Source organism: Leptodactylus fuscus, chromosome 5 (assembly GCF_031893055.1).
Source record: "Leptodactylus fuscus isolate aLepFus1 chromosome 5, aLepFus1.hap2, whole genome shotgun sequence".
In the NCBI taxonomy this organism is placed as follows: domain Eukaryota; kingdom Metazoa; phylum Chordata; class Amphibia; order Anura; family Leptodactylidae; genus Leptodactylus; species Leptodactylus fuscus.
This window is the reverse complement of record NC_134269.1, coordinates 214347367-214368459: the sequence shown is the minus strand read 5'-3', so window position 1 is coordinate 214368459 and position 21093 is coordinate 214347367. Positions and strand designations below refer to the sequence as shown.

The 21093-nt window shown below is 43.4% G+C and overlaps 1 protein-coding gene across 3 annotated transcripts in view; it reads left to right on the top strand.

The window, feature by feature from the left end:
* ITPR2 (inositol 1,4,5-trisphosphate receptor type 2) overlaps positions 1-18856 on the top strand; it is a 179696-nt gene extending 160840 nt beyond the window's left edge. For all 3 annotated transcript variants that reach the window (XM_075275279.1, XM_075275281.1, XM_075275278.1), the window contains exons 53-57: positions 5255-5382; positions 5603-5768; positions 7399-7559; positions 16070-16231; positions 17983-18856. In XM_075275279.1, coding sequence (XP_075131380.1) covers positions 5255-5382; positions 5603-5768; positions 7399-7559; positions 16070-16231; positions 17983-18069 — 704 coding nt within the window. In that variant the 3' untranslated portion in view covers positions 18070-18856. The remainder of the gene's footprint in view (positions 1-5254; positions 5383-5602; positions 5769-7398; positions 7560-16069; positions 16232-17982) is intronic.
* The last annotated feature ends 2237 nt before the right edge of the window (positions 18857-21093 follow it).

Here is a 21093-nt window from a genome sequence, read left to right as displayed (position 1 = left end):
TACTTGTAGTACTACTCCTGGTCCTGATCCCTACTCATACCTGAGCACAATCCTGCTCTACCTGCTGAATCCTCCATCTGGTACTTGTAGTACTACTCCTGGTCCTGACTCCTACTTATACATGACCACACTCCTGCCTTACCTGCTGGACGTCCCATCTGGTACTTGTAGTACTACTCCTGGATCTGATCCCTGCTAATACCTGACCACACTCCGGCTTTACCTGCTCGACGCGCCATCTTGTGGTACTACTCCTGGTCCTGACTCCTACAAGTACCTGACCACATTCCTGCTTTACCTGCTGGATGTTCCATCTTGGACTTGTAGTACTACTCCTGGTCCTGACTCCTATTTATACCTGACCACACTCCTGCTCTACCTGCTGGACGTCCCATCTTGTACTTGTAGTACTACTCCTGGTTCTGATCCCTACTAATACCTGACCAGACTCCTGCTCTACCTGCTGGATGCTCCATATGGTACTTGTAGTACTACTCCTGGTCCTGACTCCTACTCATACCTGAGCACAATCCTTCTTTACCTGCTGGACGTCCCATCTGGTACTTGTAGTACTACTCCTGGTCCTGACTCCTACTTACACCTGACCACACTCCTGCTCTACTTGCTGGACGCTCCATCTGGTACTTCTAGTACTACTCCTGGTCCTGATCCCTACTAATACCTGACCACACTCCTGCTTTACCTGCCGGATGTTCGATCTTGTACTTGTAACTCTCTATATACTGCCCTTGTATATAGCTGCCAATGCAAAGAAAGAAGCGCTGCAGTGTAAAGGACTGAAAGACAGACTAGGGAATAGAAGAAATAAATAACCACCAAACTGATCCTTTTAGGAGGACCGGCAACCATTAATTTGCACTATTTCGTCCATAGATTGGTTGTCACTGCACCTCCCCCAAACCCACTGCAAAGCCCCACAGTCCCGAGTGTGTTGTACCAGGTTAATTGTGTGTGTGGTGCTTTAAGAGCCGATGCCATGGGCCCGGTCTCTGGCAGTGAAGGTGTTAACCCCGTCTCTCTAATTGCTCTGTTTTCTCTCCTATATTTATATAGATATTTTTTTTACTTTAGAATTCCCCAATTTGTTGGAGTTGTTTTCTTGTTCCAAGCAGCATAAACAAGATAATTTGACAGACAGCGTAAATCAAGGCGCGCGGGGCAAACAAGGATTCCTCTCAAGGGCTTAAGTGTTTTTGTGGACCGGCTCTCTCTTCAGTCACCTTCACAGATGTAGATCTGCGCAGCGCCGGCGGATTTTTTTCACAATGAGTAATTGATAGCCCTCAAATGACTTAACATGTGACTCTGCTGAGCGAGATTATGTAAAAGCGTGGAGCAGCTGGATAAAATATGAGCCGCACGTTAACACCTTGATGTCAGGCAGGAGAAAATAACTCACCTCTATATTATACTCCGCCATACTGACAAATACCCTTCACCCTGCCGCAACCCAACCACAAGATTATCGCCAAACAGCCCTGACCTAATGAGCTATTCCAAATAACCCACAGTAAGCAGGTGGTAAACTAAGTAGAATATCATTCACATCAAGATACTATAATACTGCCACCTATGTACTATAACTACTATAATACTACCTCCTATGTACAAGAATATAACTACTATAATACTGCCCCTATGTACAAGAATATAACTACTATAATACTACCTCCTATGTACAAGAATATAACTACTATAATACTGCTCCTATGTACAAGAATATAACTACTATAATACTGCTCCTATGTACAAGAATATAACTACTATAATACTGTCCCTATGTACAAGAATATAACTACTATAATACTACCTCCTATGTACAAGAATATAACTACTATAATACTGCTCCTATGTACAAGAATATAACTACTATAATACTACTCCTATGTACAAGAATATAGCTACTATAATACTACCTCCTATGTACAAGAATATAACTACTATAATACTGCTCCTATGTACAAGAATATAACTACTATAATACTGCTCCTATGTACAAGAATATAACTACTATAATACTACTCCTATGTACAAGAATATAACTACTATAATACTGCTCCTATGTACAAGAATATAACTACTATAATACTGCTCCTATGTACAAGAATATAACTACTATAATACTGCCTCCTACTGTATATACAAAAATATAGTTCTGCAGCTTCAGAGCTGAAATCTCCCGGCGTTCCCAGTTTGTTCAGTCCTCGCTCTAGTAAGGTTGTATTGTAGAAATTCTCCCGCTTACATCAGTCACAGTCCAGTCATATAATTTAGTAGACACACTGCCCTTCTGTATTATTTTCAGCTCTCCGTGAATATGTCTGATGACAAGCTTGCTGACTGTTTCTACTGACAACCAGCAGAATTGTGACTGCATTTCCTTATATAATAATGGGAGGTATATGGTAATAGAGTGTAAGCTTCCTATACTGCGGTGCTATACGATGTATCTACCGCACTCTCTCTCCTGAGCAAACATTCATCAATATGAAATCATTTCTCAACAGGACAAGTAATCTCTATCTAAAGTGTTAAATCAATGCTGGAAAATTAGATATAAAATATGTCTAAGTGCTATAAAAAATACAACCGCATATAGTGCTGGAGGAGTCGATGTACTTGTGATATCATCAGGTGTCTTTAGTTTCTGGCCACCAGGGGCGCTGTGTAATTATCATGTCTCTGGGAAGGAAAATGGAAAAGAAAATGGAATGTGAATCTATAAGGGAGGCCAAAAAGTACTGTAAGGAAGATTAGATAGATGGAGTAGAAGATATTAGGTAGGTAGGTAGGTAGGTAGATAGAGTGAGTGTTGGCCAAAAGTATTGGCACCCCTGCAATTCTGTCAGATAATACTCGTGTTCTTCCAGAAAATGATTGCAATCACAAATTCTTTGGTATTATTATCTTCATTTAATTTGTCTTCAATGGAAAACCACAAAAAGAATTGTCAAAAAGCCAAATTGGATATAATTCAACACCAAACATAAAGGGGGTAGACAAAAGCATTGGCACTGTTTGAAAAATGATGTGATGCTTCTCTAATTTGTGTAATTAACAGCACCTGTTACTTACCTGAGGCACCTAACAGGTGGTGGCAATAACTAAATCACACTTGCAGCCAGTTGAAATGGATTAAAGTTGACTCCACCTCTGTCCTGTGCCCTTGTGTGACCACATTGAGCATGGAGAGAAGAAAGAAGACCAAAGAACTGTCTGAGGGCTTGAGAAGCAAAATTGTGAGGAAGCATGAGCACTCTCAAGGCTACAAGTCCATCTCCAAAGACCTGAATGTTCCTGTGTCTACCGTGCGCAGTGTCAGTAAGAAGTGTAAAGCCCATGGCACTGTGGCTAACCTCCCTAGATGTGGACGCAAAAGAAAAACTGACGAGAGATTTCAACGCAAGATTGTGCGGATGGCGGATAAAGAACCTCGACTAACATCCAAACAAGTCCAAGCTGCCCTGCAATCCGAGGGTACAACAGTGTCACCCCGTACTATCCAGTGTCAGCGTCTGAATGAGAAGGGACTGTATGGTAGGAGACCCAGGAAGACCCCACTTCTTACCCAGAGATATAAGCCAGGCTGGAGTTTGCCAAAACTTACCTGAGAAAGCGAAAACCGTTCTGGAAGAATGTTCTCTGGTCAGAGGAGACAAAAGTAGGAAAAGGCATCAACATAGAGTTTACAGGAAAAAAGAGGCCTTCAAAGAGAAGAAGACGCCCCCTACAGTCAGACATGGCGGAGGTCCCTGATGGTTTGGGGTTGCTTTGCTGCCTCTGGCACTGGACTGCTTGACCGTGTGCATGGCATTATGAAGTCTGAAGACGACAAACACATTGTGCAGCATCATGTAGGGCCCAGTGTGAGAAAGCTGGGTCTCCCTCAGAGGTCAGGGCTCTTCCAGCAGGACAAGGACCCAAAACACACTTCAGGTCAGCACTAGAAAATGGTGGTGAGAGAAAGCCCTGGAGACTTGTAAAGTGGCAGCAATGAGTCCAGCCCTGAATCCCATAGAACACCTGTGGGGGAGGGGGAGAGATCTCTTGGTGGCAGTTTGGAGAAGGCCTCCTTCACATCTCAGGGGGGACCTGGAGCAGCAGCCAAAGAAGAAGGGTCTAAGATTCCAGCAGAGCCTTGTAAGAAACTCATTGCTGGTTAGCGGAAGCGGTTGTGCGCAGTTATTGTGTATAAAGGTTGTGCTACCAAGTATTAGGCTGAGGGCGCCAATACTTCTGTCCGCACCAGTTCTGGAGTTTTGTGTAAAATGATCAATGATGTGACTTTTTTTTCATTCTCTTGTGTTTTTTCATTGCAAGAAAAATAAATGAAGATATTACCAAAGAGTTTGTGCTTGTAATCATTATCTGGGGGACAGCGAGGATTATCTGACAGGACTGCAGGGGGCCAATACTTTTGGCCAACACGATAGATAGATAGATAGATAGATAGATAGATAGATAGATAGATAGATAGATAGGAGATGGTTAGATAATAGATATTATACGCCTCTATATGTGCCATAGGTTGAGTTCACACACTTTATATAATACCCATGTGACATTGTACTTAGCACTGAGAGCCGTGAGCAGATTTCCTCGCGATTCCTTGCCGCCCCCCCCCCCTCATTCATCCGCTGAGTAAACACATATGTTTATCCCGCCAGAGCGGCTTCGGAGCGGAGCCGGCAGCAGAGAGACGATACTTGTATCCCTCGCTTATTAATAGATGTGAAAGTCATCTGGCTCAATAGATTTTATATTTATCCCTGTGTAGGCTGCACATCCCTGCACGGAACCTCTCGGCTGGCGCGCGGCCAACACATCGCTTCTACACATTCACGTATTCATTAGAAATGGGGATATTTATAGGGGCTCCGAAACCTCAGACACATCCATATCCACACAGACAGCCTGCAGATACGTCCAGAGTCACGTGTAGCCTGCGCCTCATGTTCCCCTTGTAACCCCATGTGGTTTTAGATCTACAGAGCTTCAAATTTCCTTCATACGCATAACATGCTGCCTGTCACCACCACTAGGGGGAGGTGTGGAGCCTACTGTTGTATTATAAAGCTCTGTACATAGTCAGTCTACAGAGAGCTCCCCCTTGTGGATCACTGGATACCCTCTATAATGGTTAGATACATGACACGTCCCACCAGTCTTCCTTCTTCCACTCCTTTTGGCCATCTTGCTAGGTTTGACCTTTGGTATCTCGTGGTCATTGCAGATGGAGACGCAGAAGACGAGAATGAACGGACCTGTGACACGTTGCTGATGTGTATCGTAACAGTCCTGAACCAAGGTTTGAGGAACGGCGGAGGTGTAGGAGACGTTCTTCGGAAGCCCTCGAAGGATGTAAGTCTATTCATAAGGAGGAGGTAATCCTAGCTATGACGTCTGGTGATTTATTGGGTGCAAGAAGGTCTTAAATTTGGGGGGGTCAGTGAAAGAGCCATACATGGCAAATATCAAAACCAACATTTCGGCCAAGCATGGAAGCTTCAAGTCATTCTTGACAATGGTGGCACTACACCATGGTTCTTGACCACATATCTCCTCCACCTTTGTCTTCCAGGAGCCCCTCTTTGCTGCCAGAGTGGTGTACGATCTTCTCTTCTACTTCATCGTCATCATCATTGTCCTCAACCTCATCTTTGGTGTCATCATCGATACGTTTGCCGATCTGAGGAGCGAGAAACAGAAGAAGGAGGAGATCCTGAAGACCACATGCTTCATTTGTGGTGAGTAGAGAACATGAGGACGGTCATATGTCCAGGATTACTTCATGGTAAGACTTTTTGAGAAGATACCACTGGGTGTACAAGAAATGGAGATGTCACCACCGACACTGATTCCACCTAGCTATGGGCGTGTGACAAATCTTCTGCTCATTATGGACAGTGTAATGTGTGAAGGTCAAGCTGGGACATTGTCCTTTCCTCCCCTGTTGTAGTCGTGTATAGAGGAGACGTTATCTGCGGTAAATCACTACCTGCAATTATCTGATTATATCTCCTGATCACACACTAAAGATATATATATATATATATATATATATATATATTCCTATGAATCACATCAGGTCAGCTTCAGGACACCAGCTGGTGATGTCTCCCCTCATTGTCCTCTGCGACTCTGTCCTCTTCCCGTTCTCTTCTTCCTTCTTTCTATCTTTCTCTGTTCTTCTTTCTCTCTTCACTCCTCCCTCTTTGTGTGTCCTCTTCCCCTATCCTCTTCCTATATTTTCCCTACGCCCCTCTCCTCTGTCTCCTCCCCTTTCTCTATTACTTTCGCATTTCTTTCTTCTCGTCTTTCTCTCTATCTCCTCCCATTCTTCCTTGTTTCCCCTCCCCTTTTCCCATGTTTCTCCTCCCCTTCTCTATCTCCTTCCTTTTGCCATGTTTCTCCTCCCCTTCTCTTTTTCCTCCCTTTCTGCCCTGTTTCTCCTCCCCTTTTCCCATATTTCTCCTCCCCTTCGCTATCTCCTTCCTTTTGCCATGTTTCTCCTCCCCTTCATCTCCTCCCATTCTGCCATGTTTCTCCTCCCCTTCTATCTCCTCCCCTTCTTCCTTGTTTCCCCTCCCCTTTTCCCATATTTCTCCTCCCCTTCGCTATCTCCTTCCTTTTGCCATGCTTCTCCTCCCCTTCTCTATCTCCTTCCTTTTGCCATGTTTCTCCTCCCCTTCTCTATCTTCTCCCCTTGTGCCGTTTCTCCTCTCCTTCGCTATCTCCTTCCCTTTGCCATGTTTCTCCTCCCCTTCTATCTCCTCCCCCTTTTCCTTGTTTCCCCTCCCCTTTTCCCATGTTTCTCCTCCTTCTCTTTCTCCTCCCTTTCTGCCCTGTTTCTCCTCCCCTTCTCTTTCTCCTCCCTTTCTGCCCTGTTTTTCCTCCCCTTCTCTATCTCCTTCCTTTTGCCATGTTTCTCCTCCCCTTCTCTATCTTCTCCCCTTGTGCGGTTTCTCCTCCCTTTTGCTCTCTCCTCCCCCTTTCTCCAGATTTCCTCCCCTTATCTCTTCCCCTTCTCCTTCGTTTTTCAGTATCCTATTTCTCTTTTATCCCCACCTCTTTTCTCTCAATCTTCTTTGCTTTCTCCATATCTCCTCCCCCTTTCTATTTAGCCACACCTTTTTTCACATCCTCCCTTTTTGTCTTTTGGCCCTAATTCTTTTCTCTTTGTCTCCTCCTCATCTTTGCTTCCAATTTTTTTTTCTTCCGCCCCCATTTTCTCCCTCGTACTCCATCCCGATCCCTTCTCTTCCTTCTTTACCTGCCCCCTATTTTCTTTACTCCACCTCTTTATTTTCTCGGTCTCCCCTTCCCCCACTTCATCCTTTCCTCATAGTTTTTTTTTTTTTTTTTTTTACCTTACAGGTTTGGAGAGAGACAAGTTTGACAATAAGACGGTGTCCTTCGAGGAGCACATCATGTCCGAGCACTGCATGTGGCATTATTTGTACTTCATAGTCCTGGTCAAAGTGAAGGACCCCACCGAGTACACGGGCCCTGAGAGTTTTGTAGCTAAAATGATTGCAGTGAGTACAGCAGAGCTCTTCCTATTACACACATTAGTCATAAATCTGCCTCCCCTTCCCTCCCCCTTCTCCCCACCCCCCTCCCTGGGTATTTTCCAGCTGCAGCTCGGCCCGCTCTGATCAGCTGCTGTGTATAAGCACAAGCCCAGCAGGAAGGCACCGCACGGAGACTACATTTACATGACAAGGCGCTGAATCCTTTCATCGAAACTTTTGAGCTTCGTATCTCTGCAAAACGTCCGACGGACTAAATAAAAAATCTAATTATGAAATTCGGCGTGGCGTAATTACACGTACGGAGTTATTTTTAGCCGTTGTATTGACCCATTTTGATAAGTGGTGCGGATAGGCAGCCCCAGATTGAGTATTTTATAAGGCGATAATGTATTATTCGTTGCGATTCTATAATTGGCGCGTGTAGGAGGCAGACATATGAGGAGCCAGATCTTCTCAGATTAATTATGTTTTACGTCTCTTACGACCCCTCCTCCTATTATGACTAATTTGTTTCTGCCTCGGCGACGTTAAACAGCACTTCAATCCCCCGGTCCAAAAAATCGTCCGGCGGAACCCGTTTCCCAGAAAGTAAAATGTTGATGTTGCAGTCGGTAATTTTTCCTCCGTCGGCAATTACTCCATTCCGCTTTAATAACTTTACTATTTATTACATTCCGCTGCTAATTTATAACATAATTGCTGTTTGGGTCGGGTTTATCTTGTATTTGGAGATCGTCCAAGTGCTCAGACAGGAGGTGACACAGCCCCTCCCCCCAGGCATGAGTATATAATAGCAGTGTCTTAAAGTGCAACTCCACTTTTTGGGTTCTTTGCAGAAAATGATAGGGGGGTGTTTAAGTAACAATTCCCTAATATAATGTTATTACCAAAATTGCTCCCGGTAGCTGCTATAGTGATCCAAACTAAGGGGATTTAGGGAAAATTGGGCAATCCATTTCCATCGTGCCTCCTAAATACACCAGATGAGGAATAAGTGAACATTTGGACAGATCCACAATATAAAGGACGGGTTGTAATGCTCAGGTTTTTTAACAGCGGCTCTCTTAGAATAAACAGGAAGTTGTCACAGCCCCGCCCCTTTACTAAAGATCACTTGTCGATCACGTGATTTTTGCTTACCTATGACTACTCTGCCTCCCTAGTGATGCAAGGTGTCATTTTATTTTTCAAATCTGTTTCTGGGAAAGCTGTGTGACAACTAATACAGCCGCCATTGTGATTATTAAGTTGTCAGCCATCTATCCTAGCTGTAATAAGGGGTGGGACCAAAAAATGGCCCTTTTTATGAAAATTGGCAAAAGTTCTGCCTATTTCTGGTCCCTGTGTGGAGTTAGGTCGTGGAGACCATAATGGTTGTCACCCAGGATGACTCATTGGTTGTCAGACAAGAATGACTTGCAGTATAAATACAGTACACGCCAGATATAGCGGTTATATATAGGGCGGTTTACATTAGTTATTACTTGTCTGGCCTTGTGCTGATATTTTATTGGGTGTCAGAAGCTTCATCTGAGGACACGACTTGTTGTGATATTATCTAACATGTGACAAATGGGTGTCAGGGCGCACGCTGAGGCCGAGACCTGATTATCGGAGTCGTCTGCAGATGTGAGGTGTTCACACAGGGAAGAAGAGCAACGTGTCAGCAGCAGCAGCCATGGAACAAAGAGAGGGAAGGACTCCGAATAAAAAGCGCCTGAAATGTATCTCTTATATTCAGGATTGTAATGTCATTCAGTGCTCATGTCAGTAGTGCCATACAGTTCTCATATAAATAGTACTATACTGTGCCATATTAGTAGTGCCATATAGTGCCTATATTAATAGTACCATACTGTTCCCATATTAATAGTGCCATACAGTGCTCATATAAATAGTACTATACTGTGCCATATTAATAGTGCCATACAGTGCTCATATAAATAGTACTATACTGTGCCATATTAATAGTGCCATACAGTGCTCCTATAAATAGTACTATACTGTGCCATATTAGTAGTGCCATATAGTGCCTATATTAATAGTACCATACTGTGCCATATTAATAGTGCCATACAGTGCTCCTATAAATAGTACTATACTGTGCCATATTAATAGTGCCATATACTGCTCATATAAATAGTACTATACTGTGCCATATTAATAGTGCCATACAGTGCTCCTATAAATAGTACTATACTGTGCCATATTAGTAGTGCCATATAGTGCCTATATTAATAGTACCATACTGTTCCCATATTAATAGTGCCATATACTGCTCATATAAATAGTACTATACTGTGCCATATTAATAGTGCCATATACTGCTCATATAAATAGTACTATACTGTGCCATATTAATAGTGCCATACAGTGCTCATATAAATAGTACTATACTGTGCCATATTAGTAGTGCCATATAGTGCCTATATTAATAGTACCATACTGTTCCCATATTAATAGTGCCATATACTGCTCATATAAATAGTACTATACTGTGCCATATTAATAGTGTCATACAGTGCTCATATAAATAGTACTATACTGTGCCATATTAATAGTGCCATACAGTGCTCCTATAAATAGTACTATACTGTGCCATATTAGTAGTGCCATATAGTGCCTATATTAATAGTACCATACTGTTCCCATATTAATAGTGCCATATACTGCTCATATAAATAGTACTATACTGTGCCATATTAATAGTGCCATATACTGCTCATATAAATAGTACTATACTGTGCCATATTAATAGTGCCATACAGTGCTCCTATAAATAGTACTATACTGTGCCATATTAGTAGTGCCATATAGTGCCTATATTAATAGTACCATACTGTGCCATATTAATAGTGCCATACAGTGCTCCTATAAATAGTACTATACTGTGCCATATTAATAGTGCCATATACTGCTCATATAAATAGTACTATACTGTGCCATATTAATAGTGCCATACAGTGCTCCTATAAATAGTACTATACTGTGCCATATTAGTAGTGCCATATAGTGCCTATATTAATAGTACCATACTGTTCCCATATTAATAGTGCCATATACTGCTCATATAAATAGTACTATACTGTGCCATATTAATAGTGTCATACAGTGCTCATATAAATAGTACTATACTGTGCCATATTAATAGTGCCATACAGTGCTCCTATAAATAGTACTATACTGTGCCATATTAGTAGTGCCATATAGTGCCTATATTAATAGTACCATACTGTTCCCATATTAATAGTGCCATATACTGCTCATATAAATAGTACTATACTGTGCCATATTAATAGTGCCATATACTGCTCATATAAATAGTACTATACTGTGCCATATTAATAGTGCCATATACTGCTCATATAAATAGTACTATACTGTGCCATATTAATAGTGCCATATACTGCTCATATAAATAGTACTATACTGTGCCATATTAATAGTGCCATACAGTGCTCCTATAAATAGTACTATACTGTGCCATATTAGTAGTGCCATATAGTGCCTATATTAATAGTACCATACTGTTCCCATATTAATAGTGCCATATACTGCTCATATAAATAGTACTATACTGTGCCATATTAATAGTGTCATACAGTGCTCATATAAATAGTACTATACTGTGCCATATTAATAGTGCCATACAGTGCTCATATAAATAGTACTATACTGTGCCATATTAATAGTGCCATACAGTGCTCATATAAATAGTACTATACTGTGCCATATTAGTAGTGCCATATAGTGCCTATATTAATAGTACCATACTGTTCCCATATTAATAGTGCCATACAGTGCTCATATAAATAGTACTATACTGTGCCATATTAATAGTGTCATACAGTGCTCATATAAATAGTACTATACTGTGCCATATTAATAGTGCCATACAGTGCTCATATAAATAGTACTATACTGTGCCATATTAATAGTGCCATACAGTGCTAATATAAATAGTACTATACTGTGCCATATTAGTAGTGCCATATAGTGCCTATATTAATAGTACCATACTGTTCCCATATTAATAGTGCCATACAGTGCTCATATAAATAGTACTATACTGTGCCATATTAATAGTGCCATACAGTGCTCATATAACTAGTACTATAATGTGCCATATTAGTAGTGCCATATAGTGCCTATATTAATAGTACCATACTGTTCCCATATTAATAGTGCCATATACTGCTCATATAAATAGTACTATACTGTGCCATATTAATAGTGCCATATACTGCTCATATAAATAGTACTATACTGTGCCATATTAATAGTGCCATATACTGCTCATATAAATAGTACTATACTGTGCCATATTAATAGTGTCATACAGTGCTCATATAAATAGTACTATACTGTGCCATATTAATAGTGCCATACAGTGCTCATATAAATAGTACTATACTGTGCCATATTAATAGTGCCATACAGTGCTCATATAAATAGTACTATACTGTGCCATATTAATAGTGCCATACAGTGCTCATATAAATAGTACTATACTGTGCCATATTAGTAGTGCCATATAGTGCCTATATTAATAGTACCATACTGTTCCCATATTAATAGTGCCATACAGTGCTCATATAAATAGTACTATACTGTGCCATATTAATAGTGTCATACAGTGCTCATATAAATAGTACTATACTGTGCCATATTAATAGTGCCATACAGTGCTCATATAAATAGTACTATACTGTGCCATATTAATAGTGCCATACAGTGCTCATATAAATAGTACTATACTGTGCCATATTAATAGTGCCATACAGTGCTCATATAAATAGTACTATACTGTGCCATATTAATAGTGCCATACAGTGCTCATATAACTAGTACTATAATGTGCCATATTAGTAGTGCCATATAGTGCCTATATTAATAGTACCATAGTGTGCCCATAATAATAGTGCCATACAGTGCTATATTAGTAATACCATGCAGAGGCTATATGTGTGTTCAGTGGCCATGCCAGTTGTGTTTCACATTGCCCATATTAATAGTGCCATACAGTAGCTATGTCAGTACTGCCATACAGTACCCATATCAATAGTCCCATACAATGATGATAATAGTGCCATACAATACCCACATCAATTATATCCTGTAATGCTCATATTATGGGTTCCAGTCCCCATATCAGTAATGCCATACAGTGCTCATATTGCTATACCGTAACCATATCAACAGCTTCATACTGTCCATGTATAAATAGCGCCATACAGTGGTCATGTAGGGTGTCGCCATTTGACTAATTTTCTTCAGCGCTAGTATATATCACCTGCAGACATCAGTATACAGATAGATACAGCGGCTCGGATACAGGCACGCTGTCATATTTCACATTTCAGCTGCCACTGTCACAATGATGGATGTCACAGTATACGGAGAGTGGGCGTGCGACGTGTCTGGCGGTTTAGCTATTATATGAGTGTTTGACTAACTCTCACACCCTGTGGAAATCCCTCCGATCAGAGGTCACCCTATAATGGGCGATAAACAGTCTTTGTCACAGGGCCCATAATTGGCGCACGTGCGGCCCGGCTGATGCACGAGATTCTTTTATGGCCTGTAAACTCGGCTGAACCCGGGATAGTCACACTCGACGGCTGATACACCTTAGTACACATTGTTATCTGGTGCACTGCACGTGGACTGAGGGCACTGAACGCAACGCAGGATCTAAAGGACTCCAAACCTCCTGTTTATCTGTGAACAAACCTGACTGCGCGCTCTGCTGGATGACACGAGATCCAGGAAATCATTCCAGGGCAGAGGGCGCGGGTGAGCCAAGATAATCGGGGTCACACTAGATAATATAATACTAGGAATTGTCGGCCCCTCGATGCACATTAATAATGCGAAAACCGATTCTTAATATCTCACTTCTATCCTGAGATATAATCACTTGAAGTTACAGGCCAGAAGCCTAAGACTGCACTACTGAGAAATGTATAGGACAATATGGCGGCACCTCCTGATATCTGTCATGTGCAGCAAATATATCGCCACGCTACGTCTCCATCACAACACTGACAGGAATCAGAAAGAGGAACATGGACATCTTATATTATAGCAGAGTCATACCTAACCCCAGGATCAGTAATGTAATGTATGTACACAGTGACTGTACCAGCAGAATAGTGAGCGCAGCTCTGGAGTATAATACAGGATAAGTAATGTAATGTATGTACACAGTGACTGCACCAGCAGAATAGTGAGCGCAGCTCTGGAGTCTAATACAGGATAAGTAATGTAATGTATGTACACAGTGACTGCACCAGCAGAATAGTGAGCGCAGCTCTGGAGTATAATACAGGATAAGTAATGTAATGTATGTACACAGTGACTGTACCAGCAGAATAGTGAGCGCAGCTCTGGAGTATAATACAGGATAAGTAATGTAATGTATGTACACAGTGACTGTACCAGCAGAATAGTGAGTGCAGCTCTGGAGTATAATACAGGATAAGTAATGTAATGTATGTACACAGTGACTGTACCAGCAGAATAGTGAGCGCAGCTCTGGAGTATAATACAGGATAAGTAATGTAATGTATGTACACAGTGACTGCACCAGCAGAATAGTGAGCGCAGCTCTGGAGTATAATACAGGATAAGTAATGTAATGTATGTACACAGTGACTGCACCAGCAGAATAGTGAGCGCAGCTCTGGAGTATAATACAGGATAAGTAATGTAATGTATGTACACAGTGACTGCACCAGCAGAATAGTGAGCGCAGCTCTGGATTATAATACAGGATAAGTAATGTAATGTATTTACACAGTGACTGCACCAGCAGAATAGTGAGCGCAGCTCTGGAGTATAATACAGGATAAGTAATGTAATGTATGTACACAGTGACTGCACCAGCAGAATAGTGAGCGCAGCTCTGGAGTATAATAGAGGATAAGTAATGTAATGTATTTACACAGTGACTGCACCAGCAGAATAGTGAGCGCAGCTCTGGAGTATAATACAGGATAAGTAATGTAATGTATGTACACAGTGACTGCACCAGCAGAATAGTGAGCGCAGCTCTGGAGTATAATACAGGATAAGTAATGTAATGTATGTACACAGTGACTGCACCAGCAGAATAGTGAGCGCAGCTCTGGAGTATAATACAGGATAAGTAATGTAATGTATGTACACAGTGACTGCACCAGCAGAATAGTGAGCGCAGCTCTGGAGTATAATACAGGATAAGTAATGTATGTACACAGTGACTGCACCAGCAGAATAGTGAGCGCAGCTCTGGAGTATAATACAGGATAAGTAATGTAATGTATGTACACAGTGACTGCACCAGCAGAATAGTGAGCGCAGCTCTGGAGTATAATACAGGATAAGTAATGTAATGTATGTACACAGTGACTGTACCAGCAGAATAGTGAGCGCAGCTCTGGGGTATAATACAGGAGAAGTAATGTAATGTATGTACACAGTGACTGTACCAGCAGAATAGTGAGCGCAGCTCTGGAGTATAATACAGGAGAAGTAATGTAATGTATGTACTCATTGATTAGCAGAATAGAGAGCGCAGCTCTGGAGTACAATACAGGATAAGTAATGTAATGTATGTACACAGTGACTGCACCAGCAAAATAGTGAGCGCAGCTCTGGAGTATAATACAGGATAATGTAATGTATGTATGTACACAGTGACTGTACCAGCAGAATAGTGAGCACAGCTCTGGAGTATAATACAGGATAAGCAGGCTGGTGGTTCAGGTGTCGGCCTGTTGTCGTTGTGCCATATAGATTACCTGTAGGGGGCGGACTACAAGCCTCAGAGTTTCTTCTCCATACCAGTAACATGTTGTCGTCCAGATTGTTCTCACATTTGTTTTGTTCCGTTTAATCCTCTGAATTCTACTATTTATATCAATAGCATCTGCTGCGGCGCTATAAACGGCGTCTCATCATGCCAAGCGTTTGTCACAGCATGTTGTTCCTGAGGCTCGGCCTTGTAATGTGACGCACTTGGAATAGAAAGGGTTAAAGAGCTGACATGTCCGATCAGACAGTAGGGATTGTTCGTACACTCAGCACATTGGTATATAAAGTTTGTTGTTTTGCTATTTCTTCACTGTTTTAGGACTCTAATCTGTTATCATGATTGACGTACAAAGAGTGTCTGTCCCTCTGGAGGACCCAGCATGCCTGTGAATGATATCAGCAGAACTGTGTAATACCCCATCTGTCCTGCGGGGGTGCTACAGGGAAATTGAACACTTGCTGGATGATTCCATCCTACATTACATTTTACTGCAGTGGGATAATCGGTAATCAGATCATTTATAGGGTCAGATTCTCCCATTATGAGAGGGGAGTATCAACTCAAACCCCCCACCCATGACCTCTCTGTAGGATATATTTAAAGGTGTACACACCCATTCATTTGTCCCTCTCAGTTCTCCTGTTTGGATGTTGCGAGAACACATCCTAGTCATGGAATCAGCTGCGAGATAAATTTCCGCTTTGCTCTTTTTCAGGAAAAAAACCTGGACTGGTTCCCTCGGATGCGCGCCATGTCCCTCGTCAGCAGCGAGGGCGAAAACGAGCAGAATGAAATCAGAAATTTGCAGGAAAAACTGGAGTCTACCATGAGTCTGGTGAAGCAGCTGTCCGGGCAGTTAGCTGAACTGAAAGAGCAGGTGGGTCCAGACCCCCCGTCATAGACTTAAAGGGCAACTCCATGGGGTGACAACTGTCATATATTAAGGAGACAAACAAGAGAAAACTGATATACGGTTATACCTAGTACAGTGCCTGAGGGGTGGAGCAAGAATCCTTGAGTCAAGCCCCGCCCACTGAGCTTAGAATAGGTTTCGGTTGAGTTTGTTTCACTATGACAACCCGTAGGTGGGGCATGGACCACCACAAAGGGGCGAAGGGGTAACCCCAAAATGGGTGGTTCAAGGGCGTGAAAGGGAGTTCCCAGTTGGATTGTGGGTGGGGACAGGGAGGGGCTAAACATTGGCCAGATTAGTTCTCAGATCCCTTCCCCTAATGGAAGGAGGAGCCAAGTGTATCTAGCCAATGGGAATCCATCATCCCTAATTAGTATTGGATTATGTTCACACCAGACCAAGGAATAATGAAGATCCTGATCCTTTTTATAATTCAAAAATGACCCCAGCTAATATGAACAGAGTCCTAGGGTGATCTCTGGACAATTTTGGATCAGGTTGCCTAGGAACCATTTGACATCCTGTCTTGGTGACCACTCCCTCGGTGTATGTACAGGAAGTCCTGCCCGCCTTGCAGTGTACTGCCTCTCTGGGCTGCACAGTCTTGTTTCAGGCGCCTCCTTGTAAATAGAAGTTTCTTAAGAAATCCTAATAAGAACAGATGTACGGGCCGCCAGGAACAGTAGAGATGTGTGTGTTATCCGTGCACGGTGAGGCGGCTCATCGGGGTTAAGGTAAATGGCCATGAACAGTTGTTGACTGATTCTACCGATCCCCGTGAACCCGCTGACCACCGGTATAGAAGCCGCTGCTACGTGTCCGCTCTCATTCGGCAGCCTGACCTTGTGAGAGAAGAGGCTTTTAAGTCATCCACCGCCCGGCGCCCACACGGATACTCAAGTGGCTCTCGCTCGGCTCTCCGGAGGAAACTAATTACGTGCATAGGGGTCGTGCAATGTATGTAGGCCTAAATCCTGAGTGCCCCCCCCCCCCCCCCCCCTCAGGGATGATTTATGTCTCCTGCCCAGTTACAAAAATGCCAAAAACAGCAGTAGTATAATAGTCAGAGTCCAGTAAAGAGACAGAGGTCAAGGGGGCAAATGACACACACCCCCCTTCCCCAAAGCCACAACCCTCCATCTCAAGATAAGAGGGGTCACTTTGTGTTTGCTCCCCCACCCCATGTACTGTAGGAATTCAAGGGGATGACTCCATATGCAACATAGGTGTGGTGAACCTAATAGGGGGCTTTATTGGGGAAGGGGAGGGGCCTTTATCTATATTATTTAAGAGAAACTCTGTCAATCCTGACCTCGTCTGAATGGCCGGGGTGTGATCTAAGCTTTCTCTGCATTTTTCAAAAGGAACTTCTCCTTCAGATCACGTGATCGCCGTGAGATCCAAGATTCAGACCTGATCATCCGATCGCGAGACCTGCACACATATTTAAGAGATGTTAGCAGTAAGAGGCGTAACCTAAAGATCCTGGGCCCCAATGTAAGATCTGTAACAGGGCCAGGTCCTCAAACCGCCGCTCAGATTGACTGTATTCCCTTGTTGTGCAGCTCTTGATCAACTAGTCAGGTCTGAATCCCGATCATATGTGATCTACAGGGGAATGTGAGATTACACGCCGGCCACTTTATGGATTATCAGATGTCGGATTATGGGAATTTCACGGTGAATTCATATATTTTACATTCTTTTCCCTCCAGATGACAGAACAGAGGAAAAACAAGCAGCGTCTGGGATTTCTGGGCTCGAATTCCACTCACGTCAACCATCATCTCTCTCCGCATTGATCCTATGGATGAAGTGTCAGCATCTCCTATGTTATTGCTTTTTTGGGGGCATATATAAGGAGGAGGAGGAGGAGGAAGGTGACGGCAGATGGACTGATCAGAGCCACATAGGCTTCTGCAGAGAGCAGGTGGAGGCCATAGCAGACCGGATGTACAAGGGATCGTTGCGATTGTCCGCCTGCGCGGCTCCTTTAAGGGATCGTATCCTGTTTGCACTCATCAGACGTAAAGCAATGCGAAACGCTGAAACTGGATCTACTAAGCTATGCCTGCACAACCCCAGGTGTAGCTGTGCCTTTAAGAGATCAACAAGGGATCTTCTTCTAGAGACTTCGGTGCCTTTTGTACAGATTTCGCTTTTTATTTTTATTCTCTAGATCACAGGGACATCTCATGACAATTCAGGAAGTCTTGTCGGCGCTGTCTTAAAGGGGCTCTCCGCTGTTATGTAAATTAGGCTTCATCCACGCATAATGAAAAGTTAGACAACTTTCTAATCCACTTGACGTTCCGATTCTTCACCTTTTCCGAGAGTTCCACTTGCCGTCAGTGAAGGAAGCCATGACCGGTAGCAGAGATCTTCAAAACGGAGAGAAAGTCAATTAGAAAGTTGCGGGTCTTGTTATTTTACGATGGTTCCGCTTCATTTACATAAAGTTAGACGACCCCTTTAACCCCGTCACGTCAGCAGAGGATTTATCACGTTTTATGACTTTTAGAGATTTCTGTGTCAGGAATGTAAGGGGGACGAATGTAAAGAGTAGTGCAATAAAGACAATGGATTAGATCGCCGCCGTGGAGTGCAACTTTATTGACAAAGTACAACATGACATAGGGGTGAATTAAAGGGACGGCAACTCTAATACACAAAGCTTATAGTAGTGCTGGAGCTGTATAAGAGGAGCGGCTCATACCAGTCACACATATGGAGGTTTGTGATACAGATACATTTACATTGTAGGGCTCCTCGGGGGCGGATCCAGGATTTTATTTAGGGGAGTGGACATCCTTTTTAATGTGTTGTCCATCAGTGACGGCGTTAGTCAGCCGCAGCGAGGGGGCAGAGGAGCGCTGCCTGACCTGCACTATGACTACAACCACCTCCGATAAATACCCACTACCCTGTATTGTAAAAAAAAAATTAAAAAATCCAAAATGGAGCCAGAGCAATTAGGGTGACAACTACCCCCATATCCACCCCTGGCTCCTATTATGGCTGCTGAGACCCCTGTAAATGTGCTGACTTGATGCCATCTCAGGGGTGGGAGGTCGGAGGTGTCCATAGTAGTAACCCAAAACCGCCAACCTCAGCGGAACTGGCCAACCATCTAACGTGAAGGGGGGTGTCCTGACCAGGTGTTAGAGGGGAAGACGGGGTGGGCCTTTCAACATGCCGATCTTCTTGTTCTCAGGGTACATAAGCCCGAAACCAGAGGATTCTGACATCGCCCTATTCTTACATAGAATACATGAATGCTCTGCCGAGCCCAGCGTGCATGTGTATGGGGGGGTCGAGAGGAATAGCTGTTGACCAAATGAACTCATGGATGCTACAGTGTTGTGACCATCTAAATCCAAACCTCGGGGGTCACTTTCCTGCGCGGTGAGGTGTGGCGGGATCTCCCCCCACTTTGGGAGACGCCAATTCTGGAGAGTAGAGAAGATACGTTTGCACAATTCGCACACAACTGGACCGATACATTGAAACGTCACAGTCCTGTGACATTCCATCTGTATTATCATGTGACGCCCAGAAGAATCGTATGACACGGAATCGGGTAATTGCAGTAAAGGCCTGACTGCCGAAATATCCCACTGAGGAAACACCGCCATATTTCATCTCCTATCTCTACTAATAAAACCACTTGGAAGAATCAGAGGGAAAAAAAAAAAAACGTGAAAAAAACGAGAACACAATAAACAGATTCCGGGCCCGGGAACCAGAGCGTTCCGGATCTAATAACCGACGGGGTCTGCGAGGAATAACCGTCGGACCCCGCACTAGACGCAAAGTTTTCACAGTATTCCCTGCAGTATATGATACTACTGGGGAGGGGGGAGGGGGGGGGGCGGAGTGCGGGCTTAACCCCTCACGTTCCGGATTCGCCAGCACCGTCTCTGTCTATGCCTTCGCGAGGTCTCCGCTCTACGATGTGTTTATTCCTTGACATAACTGCTCCCACCTTATAGAAACATTGATCGGCTGCCGTCTAGACATCCTTTAATAAAAGAGGCTTTGTCTCAGCGCCGACAAACACGCGGGCGCTCGGAGAGAGAGTGCAAATGGCTCCCCGCCATGTGATCTGCCTGGTTTAACCCTTCGCAGCACTTAAAGGGGCACTCCGGTCTTATAGAACTGAAGCTTAACAAAAATTTGGGGATTTCGAAGGCTATAGGCTGGTAATAAATGTGGTACGATTACAAGAAAGTGGGATGGCCATCAATTCGATGAGGTCTGTAGCCCCGCCCATTTTTAGTTTTTTTTTTAATAAGACTCGCATGTCCGAAAAAAGTGACGTCAATTTTTTTAGAATATATCTGGCAGGAAATAATCCCATTAATCCGACTTATCAGCCACAATCGGCGTATGCAAATTACATTACAAGGCCCTGTTCTGAGGGCGGTCCTAAACTGAGCAGGGGTGGGACTTAAAAAGTCCTATAAACTGTGGTGCAAATATTTAGGTCCGGAGTACACAGCAGAGTGTGGTGTCTGCGGGGGCTTCGGATGATTATAGAGCAGGTCCGGTCCAGCTCTGGTGACACCGGAACGGAACCCCCCAATGGAATCAATGGGGGGTTAAAGTGCATTTTGTTATAAAATCCGCCTGTCTGTTCCTTGGGTGGCGGCCAGAGCGGAGACCTCACACGTCGCCCTCCATTACGTCCTGTGTGAGCCCTAATGACGCCCCCACACAGGAAGTTTTATGGTGTAACACACATTCCCTTCCCCCACGCATGAAGTCCTGGGTGTCCCAGAATGAGAATATTCTTCCTCCTCGGAGGTTACAGGGTGAGATATTGA